General features: G+C 43.6%; 1 protein-coding gene across 1 annotated transcript in view; it reads left to right on the top strand.

Moving 5' to 3' along the window:
- LOC118795408 (glutamate receptor ionotropic, NMDA 3B-like) overlaps positions 1–22561 on the top strand; it is a 45693-nt gene that overhangs the window by 10376 nt on the left and 12756 nt on the right. The window contains exon 2 of the mRNA XM_036553867.1: positions 20631–21262. Coding sequence (XP_036409760.1) covers positions 20631–21262 — 632 coding nt within the window. The remainder of the gene's footprint in view (positions 1–20630; positions 21263–22561) is intronic.

The raw sequence follows: 22561 nt of genomic DNA, 5'->3' as shown, positions 1-22561 counted from the left end.
TCCATGCAGTGCAGTCACTTGGTCTAGACGATTATTTTATTCCAGTGTTTTGTGTTTGCTTATTTTTGCTGGTTTGCTTATTTTTCATATCTACTTGCTTACACTGTGTCAGATGATCATCTTTAAAGAATTGATTAGGAAATCAACAGTTGGACGTATAAATTATAGAGATCATTAATTTGAGTAATTCTTTCATACTCTATGTTTCTTGGATTCACTTTGTTGCAAAGAATATAGGCACAGCTCTCACAGTATTTCAGACTTTCTGAAATATTGGAATTGGAGTTGACGGATGTGGTTGGATGAACGCTGATGACTTATATTTCCTGTGACATTCTCTTATTGTTGCACCCCTTATCTTTTAGTTTGAAACAGGCATTTGACTTGACTACCCGGTGAAGGGTCCTGTGTAAAGGGTGGAAAAGTGCACACTCAATAAACCAGTGAGTGCCACTCCAGTTTATGGTGAAGCACATCAGCCTTGATGCGCGCCATAAATTATGGAGGTCATGAATAGAGGCAAAGCTCCTGTTTGGCAAGTTTGGGTTTGTGCCAAACACATAGGGAAATGAAACAGTGACCTTCGTTATGGTACCTTAACGGAAATTCAGTCAAAGAGGGAATTGCGGTCGTGTGTCATCCAGACTGGTGTGAACGGTGGGTGGAATTTACTCATTTCAAGATACGTGTAAATAAACTTAAGTATCTTATCTGAGATAATATCTAAGACACTTCACCTGTGTAGAAAGAAAGCTTAAGGGAGTGGTCCTGGTTAGTCATCGCTGTTGGTCATATTGATGTTGTGGTCTGTGGAGTCCACATTTGATTGATGCCTATAAGTGAGAATGCTTGATATGAAGGACATCCTCTTTAAAGAAAAATACCATAGTGTTACAACAGGTCAGTCCACTCCAGTGAAACCTATACAGTCAACATCTAGTGGAGGTGGTGCATTAAACTGCCAGTTACATTAACAGTAATACTCTTTGATCTGAGCAAAACAGATGGAATTCTTTGAATTTTTACCCATTCTTTTCACATACTTGCCTTTGGTTAAACTGAGGAAGACTCTGTCCTGTGGCCATCTTGATTATTCATTCACTACCTCATGAAGAAAGAACAGGGGAAATGATTGTTTTGACCACACAGGGCTGGAACTGATTGAGGATTGATTCAGTTGACTGCATTTGCATTTGCAGAATGAGGGAGAGATGAACAGTTGCTGGATGAATCGGGCAGACATACAGACCTGTCCTCAGAGATGTTGCATTGTCATCCCTCTGGCTCTAAACCGGGTTATGGCTGGCACTGGCAGTGCATTCTGGGTAAGAAGCATTGCCTGCCAACAGTTCCCCACGATAAAGCACACCCCTCTAGCCAACATTATTATCACCTTATGTCAGGTCACACCCTTCTCTTAAAGGTCGCTCAAGCTGTTCCCAAACACACACCATTAGCTTTTGTGTTCCTCTTTCTCCCCAACACACACACCCACACACACAAACAAGCCACAGACCACTTCAAACAGTCACAGAACACACAGAATCTGCCTCTAATCCAACATTTATGGGTTCTGCAACAAGCTCAGCACTGTTTAGATGGAGTGAAGTGCAGAAAATATCTTTATTTGAATACACGTCCAAATACATGAGCTGTGAACTTCTTTTCCCCAAAACTAAAAAGCCTGTGCAGTAATTAGCAAGATCAAAGTAAGAGGGTAATTGAACTGTCTTCTTTCTGGTGTATATGTCCCCATGCTGTGTGCCTGGTTCATATGAGGCATGGTTATGTCAGAGTTAAGGAAACTTAACCCACACCCACACCCCCCCCCCCCCCCCCCCCCCCCTTCCTGTCACAGTGCACATCTTTGTGGCTGGCTCTCTGAGAGTTACAGGCTAACAATTACAAAATCACTCCAAGGAATGTCAGAGCTGTGCGTGCTCATGGAAACAGATGAAGGAGAACAAAAGCAGAACCGCTGTTTTCACATTTTTCACATTTTTTCACGAAGGCCGTGGAAAGGATTCAGACAATGCATTACACAATTAATTTGTGATACAGAATCTAATCTCTGCACTGGAATGTAATTAAAGAGCGATTCGAAATTCTTTAGCAGCCTCATTGTAACACAACTTGGAAAAAAAAGCAGAAATGAGTGTCCACCGGATTCAGCTCATCCTCCAGACCAGAGAAAAAAAAGCACAGATGTTATATGGGCTGTTTAAAGGTGACTCTAGACCAATAGAACATACTTTTTCATGCCAGGGACAATTTTGTTGCCCTCCTAAACCTCTGGGGGCTGGGAACTTTTTTATTTCCAAGTAAATAACTTCTGCGTGACTCTGACACATATGAAGTAGATTCATTCACAGTGTCAAACTTTTGCTTGAGCACCAGGGCTGTACACCCACCTCAGGCGTTGCATCTTTCTTGTCCAGTCTTCTAACAGCATAATTTTGCATCAAACATGTTTTATTAAATATTTGGGACTTACATACTGACAGAGGAGTGCCTGTCAGAGGGAGAGAGCCTTCAAATGTATGCCTGATGCATAAAAGTTGGCAGCTCTGCCTACTGTTATAGGTCATGGTTTTGAAAAAGATTGTTTTAACTTTTGTATGCCTGTGAAAAAGCACACAGGCTTTTCAATAGATAGCATCCAATCAACTGTGTTGTGTATAAATAAAAATAGAAACAGGGGTCCTGAAGAGTTATGAAGCTGAAGGACTCAGTTCAAGCAGTATGTGTTGTAGGAACACTAATATAGGCTACAGTCTAAAACTACACTGCCCTGAGCATTTGCAAGTCCATCTTTAGATGTCCACGACTGCGGCAACGCTGGATTATGAGTCTGTCTAAGGTATGCCCCAAATGCAGTTTACTCTGACGCCAAGGTAAAGTAAGTCAGTTACCTAAGTGAACCCACGACAGGTCTTTGTGAAATGCGTCTATGGTGAAAGTTCCATGACTGTAGCTGCATTTCTTCGTTGGTTAAAATGTGGACAAGAATTTTTTCTTTAATTTGTAGATCTGTGACTGTGAAAAGTAGGTCAAGGTCATCTTCAAGACGTGCACCTGTGGTATGTCGTAGGTTTCATGTCTGCAGCTACATTTGTGGCTGGATTGTTGCGTCGACAAGAATTTCATTTTTCCGGGCCCTGTGATCTTTGAAAGTCAGTTTTCAAGGTCACTGATGAGCAAACTCATCCAGTACATCTGTTCATCAGATCCGTCTCTGGCGTGAGATGACTGCAGCTGCATTTGTCCATGAGTGATTGCCTGGACAAAAGGTCACAGACACAAACAGAAAGACATTGCGCCTTGGGCTATAGCAGTCAAGGGGATAAAATCATGTCAAAGGTCAAACTGTGGTAGCCTTGCTATGTGTCACTCCTGCCTTGTTCAATCTGGCCTTACATCTGGTCATAACCGTGTGCTTAAATGAGATAAGTATGCATAGACTGCAGGAAGGGGTGATACTTGTTACCCACTTGCCCCCTGTGTAATCAGAAATCCCTGCTGTATACTGAGTGAGTGGATGAGTTCCTTCCTTGCCTCTGACTGTCTAGCATTTGTGCATGCAATGCCTCAGCTTAGACCATGGCTGTCACTGGATATGCTGTCAGACTCTCAGCTGGTGAGCAAGGCTGAGGTTGGGGTGGACCATCCTTTCCTTTTATTGCCTTTGATCGTTGCGTCATTTCGTTTGATGTACTGTTTTTTTTCCCTCTGTGTCACAGGTATAGGTGAGAAATGACTCTTTTTATTTTGAACCTGGAACTGACAGCTTGTCTAAAGGTCTGTCTGAAAGTAAATTGCGTAAGCAAAAGTTCAGGGATGAAAACTCGCACTGCCTGAAAACCAAATTATGCATGACAAAACACAGTTACATCAGATAAATATATGATATGTGATACAATAAAAACATTATTTGGCATTCATAAGCACAGTCCACTGTGGGGACTTATTGTAATGTATTCCACATTGTTGATTCCTGCAATGTGGAATGCAGTAAAATACAACGTGTTTTACATTGTGCAGTCTCTGTATTATAAAGTACAATGTAAAAGTGTGTGGTTTTTGAGTTGCAGGAAACTGATATTTACTGAAATAACTGCATTTATTATAGTAAATTGTCATTGTCTATAGAAATAGACAATGTACAGCATGAGCTCCTAGTCTGGCAGATATTTATTCAGCATGCTTTTTTCCCAATAAATTTAGCTCAGCTATCTCGATAAAACTTCACTCTCTGCTCCTTTGATTGCTCTGGGTTGTTAATTTTGTTGAACACTAGTCTGTATTACAAGTTTCTACAGAAATTGCTTGAAAAACACAAAAGTACTTTTGCTCATATCTTTTCTGTTAGCACAAAACCACATCCAGCAATCTATTTGTTTTACAAAGGACCCACAGATAGCAGGTAACTGTCAAGAGGGGGAAGACCCAGACTTCCACATTCTATCAATCAAACATTAATGTTTAACAATGCATCATCATTGAAAAGCAGTGGAGACATTGTGTATCTAGGACCAGGTAAAAGGGAAAGACGAAGGAAACAGTGTATAAGACCCTCCAGATAAGATACTCCACTGCATAGTTCAGCTTTACAATTAATTATAATTTTTTTAATTAGAATTTTGTTGACTACTTTATGTGTGTGTGTACGTGTGTGTTTTTATGTGTATGTGTGTGTGTGTGTGTGTGTGTCTGTGTGTGTGTGTGAGCACGCATACCTACAGCACATTTTTTGTTATTTCAGAGATCTTAGAATGGAAAACAATACTTTCATTAATTAGGCAATACTCCCCAGAGAGAGAGACACATAAACTGTCCTTGATATTGAGTGTAACGGCTCTCAGGTGCAAAGCTCTCATTAAATGTTTCTGGTTTTGGGCCCCTTTGGGGCGTTTTGTTTTATCAAAGGACTGATATTATTTATTTCTGCTCTTGTTAAACCAATGTTCTGGAGCGTAGGCGTAAGATCAAATATTCAGTGCTGCTTTTTAATTTATCTCTTGAATAACTGTCATTTTTGTAAATTAATAATAGCTGTAGGATAATTCTGCATCAGATATACAATACATTGTGCTAATTGGTACAACTGCTTCTGGTCTTGATAAAAACATTAAAATATGTTCACCTTGCTAAAAATGGATTCAGAGGTCAAAGATAACACATCTGAAATTCTTTTTGTGTCTTTGTTGTGGCATAGGAAAGGTATGTCGTTGTTACTTGATTTATTAAAAATGAAATACACAAAGGCAATTACATCTGTATCTGTGGGTTACGCCTTACTTACAGTCTTACACGTCTGTACGGGAGGTTAGCACTGGATAGGAGAGAGAGCACAAGTATTTGCATCTTTTTGTTTTAGTGAAACTCAGTACAGTTCATTTATATATGATTTTATCAATCCCATAATCCTCCAGTAGAACCGTGGGGAGGACAGAAGACCACACAGTACATAGCCGAAGTGACTGTTTTTTTTTTTTATTTCACCAGTTAACTCAATGTGATTAACTTTGGATTTTGATGAAGAAAAAGTGTCTTAGACAGAACCATTTATAAGTGTGCCCAGGGCAAACCTTGAAATGTTGTCGCGAATGTGATTTATGGTTGTTTCTAGAGCACTGGCCATTGAAAGAATACAGTATCAGCATTGATTGCTGAGGGTCAGTGATGTAGGACCTGAGCTTTCTACAGCTCTCCTTTCAAACTTAACATTGTTTAATAACAGCCATATATGGGTATTGTCTCAGATTGCAACCACAAAAAAGCCCATAGCAAAATAACAAGGTTTATTAGACCCTGAAAGATCTACAGGACTGCTGGTCTGCTTGTGATGCACGGGGCCTCTTGCAACATGATGTATTCAGTCCTCATTCATTTAACGTTGGTTAATTATTAATAGATCATTAATCAGAGCACGATGATAAATCATTCTACAAATTACATGCCATACTGTATAGATTAAAATTCTGTCACAGGTGGCCCCACCTCTCCCATTTTTTTTTCTGAGTCTCTTTTTTTTTGTTTAAGTCTCACCTTTAATATTTTACTCAGGATTTTCCCGCGGAGAGCTTTTTTAGCTCCCTCTGCTTTGTGGCGATCTGAAGCACGTATCAATCATTATCTATCAGCCGGGGTGAGCGCAGATTTGCATATAAAGCAGGGTGTGAGAGGACGGGGGTATGCTGTGCACGCCGAATACTCCAGTTGTAAGATTTGTGTGTCGCCAGGGACAGGATCAGCCAGTCGCGCTTTCTGCCCTCCACATTAATGCCGGGGACAGTCGGCTAAACGAGAGGTGGGTGTCCAAAAAATCTCCTCCTTCTGCTGCGTCCTTGAGCGGCCTTGAATGTATCATTTTTTTTTTTCCCATTTGTATGGGATGTGTATAGGCAGTGGCTCGCATGTTTTTTTTTCCCTCTCCTGGTGTGAATACATTTTCCCTCCAAATAATTTTTTTTTTCACCAACAGCGTCCCCCCACTTGCAGAGGTTTTCGAATGCTGAAGCGTTTTTGTAGTCAACCCCCCCCCCCCCCCCCCCCCCCCCCCCCGTCCCCCCCAAGCTCTGTGAAGCATGTATAATGTGCGGTTGTGTCCTCGGGCTATGGAGAGGGATGCTAAACTTCACCCGTAACCCCTTTTCCATTGAAGGAACCATACTGAGCTTACAAGGCCCAGTGGCTTTTCCATTGCAGTTCCAGGGCTGGTGTATGTCACAAGCATTTCAAATGAGGAATAGATTTTGTGTGTGTGTGTTTAGAAATATATATAAAGTGTGCATTGTGTCATAGACACCCCAAGCAGGAGGAAAAAAAATTCAAAACTTTCAAACTTTCAAATTAAAAAAAAAAAGTTTCAAGCTTTCCTTTCAGACACAATGTGTTCAGTGGCTCTTTAGCTCTATTTGTGTGTGCCTCGTTAGAGTGTTGCATTGTATAAATATAAAAATATACTTGTGCTTCCTTTGATAAATATAGTTAGTACAGTCATTGATCGTAAGAGTTACCACACATCTACATTACCACTCCTCTTTGCATTAGAGAGGACAGGAATTAAGGTTTCATAACATAAACATGTTGAATGCTAAGTTGTTAGCTACACCTCAGGAAATGTAGAAAAAAAAACACCCTCCTCCTCTCTCCTTTGGTCCTCACTGCTGCAGTATCACTATAAATGTTGTTACCTGATTGTAAACAGGCCAGAACCAGATTGGTTTGGGGGGGGGGGGGGGGGGCAAAAATGTCATGGCTGGTTCTGCAGTGCAGTGTAAGACGGGGTGGAACTGTTCCAGGGCCAGTGAGCCTGGCTCCTGCACTCCACTATAAAAAGGACCTCATTGTGCAATGTTTATTCCACACTGATCCTCCCTGGAGATTGGAAAACTATCTGTCTGCTCTGTTAATGAATTTGCCTCTGTGCCCCTCGGCATATTTCTTCCTCGTGTCTGCAGTAAGAGCAGCGGGTCAATAAGAAGATGGTTCTCGTTTTACCGTCTCTTTGGCAGGTCAAAGTGCCACGGTCCTCTTAGGGGTTTGACTCAGCGCTGATTTGCGGGTCGCACCGAGCTCGATACACTTGAATTATTAGCGTGAAATACTGCCCCACTTACTGATGTTGACTGGGAGCCTGTTAGGTCCTGGAGCGACACAGAAATGCAGTTCACGAGTGCCGTGCTCTCAAAGGCTGCACTCAAATGGCTCATTCCATGTTGTATTGAAGCAGTTCTAAATGTTTTTTGTGACCCTTTGCAGGTACAGTGTATATGAGCCTGGATCCTCTCCAGTAATATCAGAGGTCAACTGCCTGTCACGTAGCCTGGATATGGCAACCATTAATGCATGATGGGAAAAAATGCTTGTGAAATTCGGAAACTTGCTGCTTAGAATTGTCTGTATGATAGCTTGCTCTAAGACAAAGGAAACATGAATTCATTATGCTCATCTACATTTTTCTGCACATTTCTGAGGCTGTTTTGTCTTTTTTGATTATTACTGCAAATTCTTGATTGTGTTAGTGAAGCTGGCAGCAGTGGAATTGCGCCTCATATTACCACTCTGTAGTTCAGCAATAGTAAGTTCATTCTGAATGTTTGAACCTACGTGCATGAGGAAATCAAGGGTTTTCATGTTAGGTAATTACCTACATCAATGCTAATGAATGAGGTTTCCCCTGCTCAGTGCTCAGATGCACGGTGTGTCTCTGACTCAGTTCTCCATTTGCACACCCCACAGCAGCCTACTCATAGCTGCCTCATTCAGCACCTCAACTCGTGTGCTGTGCAGCTGGATGTGAGTGAAGCTCTGTATTCTCATGTGGTCGGGAAGGCATCAGTCATTGCTATACAGCTTAGTAGGGATAATATGAGTAGATTATCATAATCATTTTCTAACTGCACCCCTGCCATTTTGTACTGTCTCTTGCAGCAATGCAATATAAAAAATGGGAAATACTGTCTTTGATGTATTGTATAGGTATGGAAGGTGTGTTGTGCTGCAGTGGCCGCACAGTACAATGACCAAACAATGAAAGATGGAAAGAAGATGAATGACAATCATGGCAGACATCAAGAAGCTGGTTTGAAAAGCTACCCACAGAGTGAGGATTTCCTTTGTACTTTCAAGCAATGTAGAGGGATCAATGCCTACAGCACCAAAAGACAAGTAACCAGTCAGCTCTCTGTTACAACCAGGAGCCAATCAGATGTTATTATATGAAGCCAGGGGGTGGGGCTTCAACTTCCAGAGTAGCACTGCTGTATTGAGGGCAACATACTAGCATGTCCCTTCCACTGAGTGCACATTTCCCATGGTGCATTTCTCCTCATAGCTCATTGTATCCCCTCCCTACCCTCAGAGACATGGCAACCATGTTGTATCCCTGGTGTTCATTACTTCTGTATGTTGCTTTTGTTTTTGTGCATTCTGAATTACACACTTGTTGAGCCTCACCAGGCCTGACTGATTTTAGTACCATAGGTCGTTGCCATTTATCAGAAGAGGCAGTCACCTCTAATGTACTGTAAGTTATAAAGTATTAGCCTTGACTGCAAGAGATTACTTTCCTGGGCAATTACTGTAATATATGATGCAAATAACCATAACTTCAGTAAAACATAATATTGCATTTGCCTTCCAGCTCCCTAATTTCTGTCATATATCTTAATGGCTGAATGGCAAAGTGGTGCGCTGTGTGCGCAGAGAGAGCTCCATTCGTCGGCTCTGTTTGGGCAGGCCCATTTGCGAAAGAACGTATCGTCTGGAAACCCGCGTCCCTGAATGTCCTGCTTTTGCAGGCTTTGCCCCATTAGTCTACGGGGGCGCCAGGTTGTTAATATTCACGTAGGCATATGCGGCGGATCATTTTTTAATATGAGGCGTGAAGAGAAATTTCTCAATTTCAAGGCTTCAGACAGCCATTACCGCCATGTGATTGTTTCGGGGGCTGTAATGAATGTAAGTTCTCCTCTCGATTGACCCTTTTCATTTTTATTTTTAGTTGCCTTTTCTCTCTGGGCATTGGTCTTTGGCGCCCGTATTTGGGGAGTACATGAACTTACAGTGTCTGGGGCCAAAGAATGAGGGTGCTGTTGCAGCTGGCCCCCCCCTTCCCCGTTTAGTCGGGAGCAGTTAAGAATCTCCCAAGAAGAAACTGAGTCGACATGTGTTTATTGGGCCATCTGTGGTCCGGCGGTTCAGAGCTTGACCACAAAATGCAATTTCTTCCAGTTCCATCATCAAAAACATTGAAACCCTCTACCCTCTGCCACCCCCCCCTCCTCCCCCCTCCCCCCAACTCTATGCTCCAGCAGCACCTGGGAAAAACTGACAATTTTTTTGTTTTTTGGGGGGGTAGCGAAATTCCATCAGTACATCTTGCAAATTTAAAGCAAATAACATTTCACCAAAGGCATCAGCGCTGAGACAGTGCTGATCTAATCAAATCCCTGCAGCCTGACAAATGCAAAAATGGGACTTCACGACATCAGGGACTGAAAAGCAGCATGCTGTACGCGGCGCTGGGGTGTCTCATCCACGGGTGATGAAACTGTGCAGTAAGTCTGAGTGTGGTAAAATTACATATTTTCTTCACAGAGCTAATCCTCTTAATTTATGGAAAATAATTATAATCCTAAAACATAATTATAAGTGGAATATATTTGTGCTGCTCTTTTTTGATATTGGTATTCCAAGTGTTTACCAGGATGTGAAGGAATTTTTTTACACACACTAAAACTCTGATCTACTTAAATCAGAATATGGCTTGGATTAAATGACGGGCTGAATTCATGAATATTTTTTCATTTTTTTGATTTCATTTTTTCATTTTTTTTTTTTTTTTGGAAATGTTAGTCTATCATTCTTCGTTGGCATTATGTAAAGTTTTAAATATTTTCACAGATTCAGTGCTAGTCGTCAGTCTATTAGAACCTACTGTTCCTCTCAGCTGTCTGACAGAAAATGTCAACCCCTGCTTCACGAGCTGTCCCATGATTCCGGCAATGCTGCCAGCCACACGGGGGAGAAGCGTAGCCAGTATGACTGAGTTAAGAAAGAGGTGAAGAGTGAAGAAAGGAGTGAAGAGTAATAGTAACTGTGCTTAACATGGCATAAAATCTGGGAGTGTTGTTCATATGTAGGGCAGTGAATAATTTGATATTCAAATATTCCTGTGGCTCCAAATATTGAATGTTTGAACCCTGCCTTTTTCCTTTGAGTGCTGTTTGAAACTCCATTTGCTTCTATGTAAATAATACCTCAGTGCAGATGTGGACTCACCACACTTTCAGGCAGCAAATTTAATTATATTAATGAATTATCTCATGTCGTCCCAAGTTCTTAGGCCAACTTGAATGTTAATGAGAAGGAATACAATAATAATCAATGAGGAATAATTAACAGGATTCCCAAATACTGATCCACGTGATCGATTAGTGAGCTCAGTGAGTCATTCAATGGTAATATTTTGTTTCATCTCTGAAGTCTGGCGGATATGTCATTTGTGATTTTTAAAAATCGCAGCTGAGTACGCTATGAAACCTGATGTGCATTAGTGGAGGGCTTGCAGTGGACCTGGGAGAGTCAGCGCTGACATACCGCATGAATTTTAAAATCAGGAAAATCATACTCTGTGTCACCGCCGCCGGATTCAGGAACAATTTCAGAGCTAGTTGGTACCTCCCACTTGTCACTGATTGTTTCTGTCGAGCTACCCGGCTATTTCTCTCCACTCATCATGCTTCTCTTTCTCGTAGAGGCAGCAGTTCGCAGTCAGATTGAATAAACCCGTATGCTTTCGCCACAGCTCAGTAAATTGCACATTTTCTGCTGCTTTCGCCTTTGTATTTTCAGTGAGGCGTGCACGTCTTTTACATTCTTCTCCCTCGTTGCCTTGCAGCTTTCTGAAACATAGCACTGACACGTGACACATTATCATCAAACCGTAACCAGTTCTTCAATTGAACGTTGAATTGGTGTGTGTATGTGCCAAATTTCATCAACAATCATGGAAAGAACTGCGGTAAACATGCAAGGGTAATTAAAACTCCTAAACAGGGTTGTAATCACAATGTGTACTAGCTGCAATATTGAGATGTTAGAACTGCACTTTTTCTGTGTGTCAGTGAGGAGTTGTTAAAGGAACTTGATTTCCTGAATGGGGTATAGCTTCTGCTTTCACATGGTCGTTTGTTTAAGGTGGCAAAGATGCCCACAGTTTCCACTGAAGATGCCTCTGCAGCTCAGTGGTTTGATGTAGTAGTTAGCTTGCGGCAGCTGGACTGTTCAAATGTTGAACGGTTGCAGGTTCGATTCTCTGGTGAGGCATTGCAGTTATACCCTTCGGCAAGGTATTGAACCAGAACTTGCTTCAGACAATGCACTGCTGTACAAATGGTTAATGTGTAATATGAAACTTCCATAAGTTGCTCTGGACAGGAGTATCAGCTGTTTAAATACTGAAAGGTGTAGAAAACATAGAGTAGTCATAAAATATAAGACCTCAGACCCGTCACACCAGTCTCCCACACAGGCTTCCTGGGGCCTGCTGACCTGCAAATTCTTTTCACACGGGCCTACCGTGACCGTTATGATAAACCAGGCGACCATCTGAGGTACTTTATATCTCTCACCTGCGGCCTCTTCAGCCGCAAAATACCTGGAGTGCATTCTGGAGCCCAAAGTGTTTCGGATAATAGTTACATTATTGTTATGCAACTCTTCTGAATGATGCGTAGCATTGCTCCACGCGGAGCTGGAGTTGAGAGATAATGAATGTCAGCAAGAATTGCCTGGCAATGTACTGCTGATGGGTGCTAGCAACATCTGAATAGAAGCAGATGCATTATACAGTTTGGGGAGGATACAACAGACTGTGAGAAAGTTGAGGTGCTATGCAGTGTGTCAAGTTTTTTGACCGGAATGAGAGCGTGGCAGCTCACCCAAGCTAAAATAAAACTGTGCAGCCAGCAGCCACCATATTTACTGTGTGACCATTGCAACAAATTGATGCAGACACGGGCAAAATGTTTATACGCTTCTATACATAGCTTTCGATTCACTAAGCTAGTCAACTCTGTCGTAAAGGTGACTGAACAAGTCAGTTTTCTTATCACGTCAGACGTACATTCTTCAAAACTCACTGACCTAGCATTACAGTTCCTACATGAAAAGAAATGACAATAAATAGTTGATGACAAGATGGTTCCTATCTGATGCCTTTTACTTAATAAAGCTGGGCTTTTCAAGGTCTGTAAATATGGTCACGAAATTACATATATGTTCACAGTAACACTGTATGGATGACAGTATAACAGGACAATAGACTGTTTTCAGGTTATTAAGGGTCTTAAATCTTCACTCACCTTAAAATTAGGATGCAAGCACCCCGATGACCTACAAGTGGAGGGTACTTTAAATTAGTGTTGAGTAGATTCATGTTTAAAGTTTGTGGGTTGGCTGGTATAGTGGACAGTAAGCAAGATGAGCTGCCTGGGTGATTTATTGATCAATGTGTTTCTGAAGTACAAAAGAATACTAAAACATTCAGTGTGGAAAAAGTTGTGTGTGAATGATGCATTCAACAGACACAACATTGCATCTTTTCCCCCTAGGCCCCCCTCACCACCACCACCACCAACACCAACCGAAATAAATAAATGAAATGTTTTTTTAAAAAAATCATTTCTGATTGTTTTCAGTAGTCAGACTGATGGCATTGTACAGATTTCAGAGCTTTGACACATTCTGGGTGTCAATCAGTCAGAGTAGTGGAAATCCTTCAGACTCCGCCCACTGCTGTGTTGATTGTATAGACAGCTGTTTATGCAAATCCACGGTTATGAGTCACAGACACACTGGGGTTGTTCTTCAGCATATTCAGAGTACCCATAATTGTAATGGCAAAGAGAAAGCTTTTCACATAAATGATTTACAGCATCACTAGTCCTTTACTGTGTGTTTTTATCACCTGAACAAAAAAACAACATCATGGACTTGTAAAGAGGTATAAATCTCATTTAAGTGGCCCTACAGGAAGTGTAAAACTTTTATGGGGTAATTTCCTCTCCTTCAGGGGTAGTGTGACTCAAAGCATTGGGAAAGTACCCTCTGTAGAACAGATTCTGCTGAGTCACTAAGGTTTGTTACACTAAGGGAGGCTGGCGCGGACGTGGGACGCGAGCCAAATATTCAGAAAATGGAAATGTGAAAAATATGTCAGATATGTCTGGGGAACACGCCGAAGTGTAATGCAGTGCCATTTTATGTGCTCGTTAGGGAATTAAGTGGCCATTTTTTTGTTTTCAGAGTGATGGAAATGTTTTTTTTCTGTTTTTGCCTCCATTAGCTGCACAGGTCCTGTGCTGTTACTCATTCTTCATGTGAGGCGAATGGGACCTAACGGCCAAGGCCTGTGTGTGTTCGTTTGTTTGATTTTTGCTTGTATGTAACTGTTAACTGTTAGAGTCGTATATACCTGACTGTCAGAGTCTCAAAAAAGGTGATTAATCATTTTAAAGCCCCTCCCCCCATGATCATAAGCATCGTATGTGCTGTCATTTTTCCTTATGTCTCTGTTGCCAGGCTGGTGGCAACATGGGTAGGAAACTGGTGTTCATTTAGATTCAGAGCGGATTAAGGAAAGGATTCATTGGTCCTGTGTGTATGGAATGGTAATTACCCATCAGGAATCACTAGTGTGTAGAGGGCTTAATGATAATCTTGGTTATGGTTATAGGGCTTTGGGGAGGACGTGGGGTATTTGCCTTTTTTTTTTTGACCAGGGGGCTGAACTTCCTCACTTATCATCAAGGGAGATCCAGACGCAGCCTGGATCACAACACTAACTATGTTTTTATGTGAAGGAGAGTGCACTTGTATAACACAGTGACTCTGTTGGTCTTATAGTTTGAGGTTAAACACTCAAAGTCAATTCATGTAGCTGAAATTGAAAATAAAATGATGTATGCAAACCGTGGGGAACTGTGTATTTGATGCAGGTCAAGAACTGCCACACTGAATTTAAAAAGCCCATTCACTTACTTTATATGGTAGTTTTCCACCCTGTTATGGTGGATGGTGGTAGCAGGCTTGTGAATTATAATTTTATTGATTAATTTTCATTGATTGAATTATTTTATCATGCCACCACCAAGCTTCAGGGGAGGTTAACTGTGTTTAAGGCGTAGTGCCTTATGTGGAACAAATCATTCAAAGGCATGCTAACGTAACAGTGGGAGATATTCCCTTCCTCTGGCACCACCCACGGTCCCTGACCTGACTTATGATTTTTGGATATTAATGTCCTCAGCTGGATTTAAATTATTGATCAGCAATTTGGCGAGCACGCCGCATTAAACTATCCTCCGGGTCGATTTTCAAAATTAACTTTTTTTTCCTCTCTCTCTCTCTCTCGCTCTCTCTCTCTCTCTCCAATAGGAGGGCAAAGGAGTCCATATATTTTCTGTCTGAAATTACTGCCCTGTGACCTCTCACCCTTCCAATGATGAAAGTCCAAAATCTCATATCTTAAAGTACACAACACTGAAAGATGTCTCGTCTGTAGAAACTGGTCATCTGTGAGATGTGATGGCAAGATGGCTGCTCTCTCTGTTTCCGAACCCTGTGTACACACAAATGCCTCTGTTTTACACTGAAATAATACAGCAGCCCTGTTCCAAAGTCTAAACGTGGCAATCTCCTTGGGTACGCAGGAGATTAACCCACAGTCCCGCTTCAGTGTGCCATCTCCATGCTGTGATTTGTGTACAGCCACTGGCGGCTCTTTGGGGCTCAGGGGGATGACGGATAAATTGCGCGTGATGTGATTTCCCAAAAACCGGAGACACATTGTATGCACAAACATGTATCTGTACCATCATGCAGGGCGCTGGATCTACCCCCGTGGCTTTTTGAGACTACCAGGTGTTAATGAAGACTGCTGAGAGATGTCACTTTCACACATACCCACTTTAACTTACTAGGTTCTGAGCAGATCCGTCTTAAGGTGAACATAATATGATCTTGTGATCTTGTAGTGTATTTGAATATGCTTTGATATTACTGTGTTGTCAAGCAGAAATTCAACCAACCCCCCCCCCCCCTCCACCACCCCCACTACTAGAATAGAATATGCTGTATTTTAATTCTGCAGTTTTGTATTTGTGAAGGAGGTTGTGCGTACCAAAAAGGACATTTTGTCTGGTGGGTTAGATTTGGCTGTTTTCCTAAATTATGACTTTGCAGAGCATTTTTGCAGAGCATCCTAAGTACACATAGGATGTCTTTTTTCAGTCCCATTTTAGCAGCCCTTAATCAATGAGGCAGAGTAGAATTGTGGTCAGATAACTGGGTCAGATAAATACCCATCTTCATAAATACATACCACGGAAAATGTAAGACATGGCCGATGCCCTGTGTCAGTGCAGTAAGTGAAGTATGTCTGTGAGCGTGTGTACTCCTATGAGCAGTATGACTCGTGTCCAGGCTGCAGATGCTCAACGCTGCCTTGTTGTGTGCGGTATGGGACGGTACAGCCTCTGCGCTGTAGACCCGTGCTCAGCAGTGCAGTGAATGGTGTTGCCTTTCCTTAACGTTGGTAAATTAATGTCCTTCTCAAAGGCGTGCGGATCCACAAAACTCAGTTGGCTTAGGGACCCTGGGCGGTGATTTATTTGTTTGGAAGCCAAGCAGTCAAAACGCCGCCCTGCTACAGCCCACTAAGGGGAAATGTCCTGGAACAGGTTCCCCCTCTCAAACAAAACCCCCATAATTGGCTCTCGCTCCCCTTTTTCAGCAGGGAGTTTAATCCGTTTTCAATGCTAGCGGGGCTAGCGGCCTGCCCGCCTCGGGCAGCTCAAAGGCATCTCTGCCCTCGAAGAATTTCAGCCGAAGTGAAATATCATCACAATGCATTATTTATTTGCTCAGGCCAGGCCCTCATCCAGCACGGCCTCCACGGCTCACATTTCCACAAGGTAACATATTTACAAGGTAGCAGCATTTACATAGTTTGATATTAAGTTAAACCCGTCAGCGCAGTTACCTTGCTCAAGGGCATAACAGCAGCGATGTGGTGACCTTTTATGACCTTGTGTTTTTGGATGTGGTTCAGGGGTGCAGGCGGGTAATGGGTGAGCCCCCTGTCCCAGCCACCGCTCCATCGGAGCCGTCCTAAAAGGAGAGTGCTACTCAATCATAAAATGTAATCAGGCAGTGCATTTTAATAACGTGACCCTTGGATTCAAAAAAAAAAAAAAAAGAAAAATCAATTTGGTGAAGTGACTGCAGATTCATCAGGATAGCACTTCTGCTTAAAGACGGGTTTGGGGAGTTTCAGTTGAATATGCAGGAATCTCTTAGTGGATGCTCTGGCTTGGCAGGGTTGATTTCATACAGGGGTAATCTCTGCGTGGGCGTGCAGACTTGGCGGGTTTGATCGAATGCTGGGGTAATCTCTGCTGTGGATGTGCAGAGCCGCAGCTCGTGTCTGCCAGGAGAAACTGGACCGCTCTGCGGCTGCTTCCTCACCGAGCTTCACTCAGCACCGCCTGTCTGAACGACTCAGTTCCACAGGTACCTTTTTTAATCGCTCCTTTAACTTATGAATTAGTTGAAGCCAAATAAAGAAAGGTCAATCCACCATTTGTTCTCACTCAGCTGTGCCCCATCTCTGTGACCCTCCCAGATCTTTCCCATAAGCCACTCAAACGAGTGCAAGAGCTGAAGTTCTTGCAGTGTCATCAGTCAGTGGTTTCTCGTCCTGGCTAAAAGTCCAACGAGCATTAAGGCAAGACTTTAAATTTTGACAGTGATTCATTCACTCATTTTTATGTTTGTTTGCTGTGGTTTCCCAACCCCCTTCCCCATTCTCTGATTTTGCCTGCTTATCGGTTGCTTATCACAAGGTTGTGTGACCGTAGCTGTTCTCTGTCCCAAGCTGTCATTTTGCCTGAAGAAAGGATCCCATAAAAGACAGAGTCAATACCTCACGGCTGTGTACAATCAGTTTATCCAAGTCAAATAGAGGTGTTCTCATTCTGACAAATGTGTCTCGAAGTGCAATCCATTTCCCGCCATTTCAGCTGAAGTGGGTAAATCAAGAGGACAGCATCCTGATGGCTCTTTCAGACAGTGTTCACACGCCGCGTTGCTCCGAGTGTTTATGTAGAACGCGTGTGAGCGCATGGCCACGGCTTGCCCTCTGACAAAGCAAGCAGTCAGCACCGGCTGGACCGTTCCTCGCAGATAAACAAGGCCGTTTGAAATGGGGAAAGAATGAAGAATGAGCAAAGAAAAGAGATCGCATGAAAGCCAGCTCTGTAAAGCCAAGATAAGTGGAGCATTTCAGAGATGAAAGAGGAGTGGGAAAAATCTGCTTATTGTTGTGCTTTTTTATTTTGTCAGAGTGACTTGCTTATGAAATGTTTATGAACGTTGTTGCTTTAGGTTTGTTTTAGCACACATCACGTTGCACCATTTTGCTGACTGGACAGCCTGAGCTGAGCTCGAAGACTAATGCTGGTAATATGGGACTAATACCACTCTTCACAACCCATCGTTCTCTACAAAGTCAGGATCTGAAACCTTTTTAAAGTTAGCAGTTGTGTAGAGGTGGAATTCTGGTGTTTTGAGTGTGTGCATGCATATATGTGTGCGTGTGTGCACGATCCCTATTCTGCCCCCTGTGGACACATGTTTGCTACTGTTACAGTAATATGATTGTGATATTACCATGTCATAGCAAGAGTCAAGGCCAGAGGTTTGCAGGTTTGATTCTTAGGTACAGTAGGGCTGTGGCACCTTCCAGAAAATTGCTTAAGTGCATGTCCTGCTGTATGCATCAGCAATATACCTCAACAAAGATAAACAAAGAGAATCTGTAAAGCACATAAATGATGGCATTAAATAGTGTGTAAAGAAAGTCAGTGGAGATGGTTTTCTTTTCCCAGCTTCTGTCCCTTACTTTGGGACTTCCTTCTTCTGTTCTCCTGTTTCATATTGTCTCTGACACATCTTCTCTGGAGGTGCTTCATACAGCAATCTCATCAGCATTTCTTACTGTATAAACTGTGTGCTTAATGATACTGGGATACTTTGTGTGTTTTTGCATTTTTTGGTAGCTCCAAGGGTGAAGTTCAGTCTGCATGGCAATCGAGTTATAAGCAAGGTTTAAATTTTTTTGTTAGTGCCTGCGGAAATGAAAGTGGGGTGTGACTCTCAGCCGGAGGTCTCTGTAGCATTCCGGTCACAGAGGTGCTGACGTCCTGCCTCCTCCAGCAGAGAAGGTCCCTCTTCTTTTCCCTCCTCTGCCTCCCGCTGTGTTCAAACACTTTCCTTTCACCAGCTGCTGGTTTTTTTTTCTGCCCCCCCCTTTCCCACCCCCCGGCGTGCACACACACAGCGCCCGGCTGACAGCCCCCTTCTGAGAGGCCATCTCTGCGCAGGACCCAGCACCACAGGGCTCCCGTTTTCGAGATGCCCCAAATTCATGTTCTCCTGTTTAATTTCGCTCATTCACATAACAGGCCATGCGCTTTTGTCTTCTTCAATGAAGACAGTGTCCGACCTCACTCTCTCTCTGGTGTGGTATTGGTAATATTGGTGTGGCACCACTCTGACGTACGAATCCAAACATTCTGTGATTTTTTTGCCGGCTTCTGCAGACTAAAAAATCTGGGCGATGATCGTTAAGGCAGCAGATGGCGGTCGGGAGTCACGCAGGGTAGGGGAACGCCGCTCCTAATCAGCGTGAATAGCGATTACTTTTCCCATCTCCTGTGAAGTGTGAGGTGGTGGAGACCCTGAGAGGCCCGTCACGGCGGGTTTCTGAGAAAGAGCTAGAGTATGGCGCCATTTGTGGTGTATGGCTGGGGTGGGGTTAAAATGTCTTGCCATTTTTTTTAACAGTAAGGGTCTAGAATCTACTGCTGTGTCTTTCTGACAGCGTTGTCTGGATGTTTGAGGTGTATGTTGGTGCCAGTGTGGCAGTACGGCAAAGTGTGGCATAGTGGTAGCCAAAAGGTTGCCAGTTCAAGTCCCCACCGAGACACTGCTGCTGTGCCCTTATTCATGGTACTTAACCCTGAATTGCCTCAGTAAATATCCAGCTGTACAAATGGGTACCATAAAATTGTAACCTCTGAATAAGAGTGCCTGCTAAATGAAAATAATGTAAATGTAATGTAATGTTGATTCCAATATATTTGATAAATGTCTGTTTCTGCCTGCTGCTCGAAGGTAGATACTGTATCTATCTCACAGTCAAGGCCACTTATACCTTTCACTTTGGGAAGAATCAATATGCCAGTATTGACCCAACCGTATCTGCTGATTCTGATACCAGTACTGATAACTGTAAGTTTGGAATTCATATCTTATGTAAGTGCTGGGATTTTTTTTCAATCTTTTATAACTGTGCATATGTGCTTCAGAGCAAATCATTCACCCAAGTTACTGCAATGAACTAAATCAATGCAAGAAAGATATTATGAAAAAAAGTATGAAGCGAAAAATCTTTAATCTTCAGATGAAATCGTTTCATTATCTGTGCTTCCAGCTCACTTCTTATTTCATAATCAATTCGTTAAAGCGGATCAGTCGGCACCAAATTAAAGCAGGGACAGAGAAAAATACGTAAAATTATTCCAACCAAATATAGGGTAAAAGAATAATGTTGATCAAATAACTTAATTGTACAGCAAGGATCCGTTTTATAGCATCTCATTGATTCATTTTGTGAAATGATAGAGATTAATGTATTTGTCAAAAAAAAGTTCACTTTTTTGAGCTGCAACACCTTGATTTTCCACGTTTCAGAGACGCAACTGAAATGGCCCGGTCTGTGTCTGAGCTGTTGAACCTGTGAATGTGACAGGGAACTGCCCTTTGACATTTGAAATCTACATCAATCCACTGTGCAGTTACACAGTGTGGCTATATGGAACTCTGACACATAGACAAGTAGCCTGAGCTGCTGGTGCATCTTTTTCTAAAGGCCATGGCTGAAACCTGCAGTTGTTAAACTGTGTGCTCATGTTTTCTATTAACCCTTTAGGTTCTGGTGTGCTGCCATAGCTCACCCGGTGTAACAGCGTAATCAGTGGTGTCGCTTTGTCCCCCAGAACCGGTTCCACCTGCAGATGGTGACCCGGACGCCCCCGTCGGGCCTGGCGCAGCTGCTACTCGGCGTTCTGGAGCGGGGCGGGTGGCAGGAGGGCGTGGCCCTGCTGTGTGGCGGCTGGGAGGAGGCGGGCGTGCTGGAGGCGCTGGAACTTCACGGGCGACAGGGCGTGGGGGCGACGCGCTGGCGCCTGCAGGCCACCCTCAACCTGACCCGCGCCGCGGAGGAGGAGGAGGCGGAGCTGACGGACTTCCTGCTGGAGCACCTGAGCCGGTCCCGCGGCCCCTCGGCCGTGGTGCTGCTCTTCGGGGGCGACCCCCTATGCGTGGCGTCCGTGCTGCGCAGCGCCGGCGAGCTCGGCCCCGCCCTGCCCGCGCTGCACTGGATTATGGGTAACCCTCTGAGTCCGGACGCCCTGCACTCCATCGGCGCCCCCCTGGGCCTGCTGGCATACGGCGAGGTCGACCGCAAGCCGCTGCACTTCTACATCCGCGACGCCCTCCAGCTGCTTGGCCGGGCTGTCTCCGCGGCGACCGTGGTGCGGCCCGACCTGGCTCTGATCCAGAACATGGTCAACTGCTACGACAAGCCCAACAAGCACGAGGTGCTCTCTTCGGGCCAGTACCTGGCCAGGTAAACCTGCCTCACAGCCACGCCACCCTCAGAGAGAAAAACAAATCTGCTTTTCCTTTATTCATCCAAACAAATTGAAAAAGCTTGGGGAAATTTTTAAACATTCATCTGGTGGCTGCTCTGATAGTTGCACATATTGATTGATGAACATTGAATTTTACAATTCTGTATCTGGAAGCCACTAAAAGGTAGATACAGGGACTTGCTGAAAAGCTGATTTGTGTTTGGAGTGGAGTACACAGTAGGGGTCTTTAAGGCCAAGGTATGGTGAATGCTAAATATCTGCTTAAGGGCGCGAGAGATGTCCAACTCAGAGCTGGGAGTGAAAATGCTTTAGAGTTTATAGAAAAACGGAAGCAGAATGCTAACCCATGTGGAAGCTTTAAGCTTTATTCCCGAGCTCTCTTAACTTCCAGAACGGGGAGGAAAGTTCTTATCGGTTCAGGCGGTAGCCAGCTCCCCCACACAGTATCTCAGTACAAAGCGAGCTGACATGGGTGTTTATCTCTCCCAGAAAGGAGAATGAAAGAACACTGCACTGCATCTGTGTTCAACAGCAACAACAAAAAAAAACAAAAAAACAGAAAAACAGAAGTTGCGGCTACGGCTTAAAAGTTACACATGTCATTAAAAGAGGGAAACATGCAAAAACTTAATTGCACTCTCCGTGACCTGTTACGTTTTTGACTAAATCTCGAGCCTGCAACAGCAAATTAAAAAAAAAAAAAATCGCTTAATACTCTCAGTGCTTTTAATGAGTCACCCTGTTTGGTATGCAGGTTTAGACTCAAGTTTACATATTTACAGAAAATCGATCCAAGCAGACAGCTCTGGGAAGGGGCAGGTTTTCGCACTTACTTCCCCTCTGCGTTACTGGCGCCACCAAACGGGCCCTCCAGGTTCATTACCTCGCAGTTATCAAATGGGGGGTTAACTCGTGGTACGACAGGCGACTAAACATTCGGATCAATAGTCTGTGGAGCTGCACAACAGCGCGTGGAGGAGGGGGTCGGAGCGGAATGCTAAAGCGCTCTGCAGTCGAGCCACTCCGTGTTTCCGCTCCCCGTCAAGTGCGTGCGCGTGTGTGTGTGCGTGTGTGTGTGTGTGCGTGTGTGTGTGTGTGTGTGTGTGTGTGTGTGTGTGTGTACGCCGCGGCTCTGTTTGCCTCTCAGATCTGTTTAATGTTCCGAGCCATTTCCCCTCCGCCAATTTACAAGCTCGCTCAGCCAGGAGTAGACCCAAGGAAAGGGGCAGAGTGAGACTGTTCGTCAAGCACACAAACGCCGCGAGAGCGTGTAC

The sequence above is a fragment of the Megalops cyprinoides genome, chromosome 20 (genome assembly GCF_013368585.1).
Source record: "Megalops cyprinoides isolate fMegCyp1 chromosome 20, fMegCyp1.pri, whole genome shotgun sequence".
In the NCBI taxonomy this organism is placed as follows: Eukaryota; Metazoa; Chordata; class Actinopteri; order Elopiformes; family Megalopidae; genus Megalops; species Megalops cyprinoides.
Note: the sequence above shows the minus strand (reverse complement) of the source record. Positions and strands in the feature narration are given on the sequence as shown.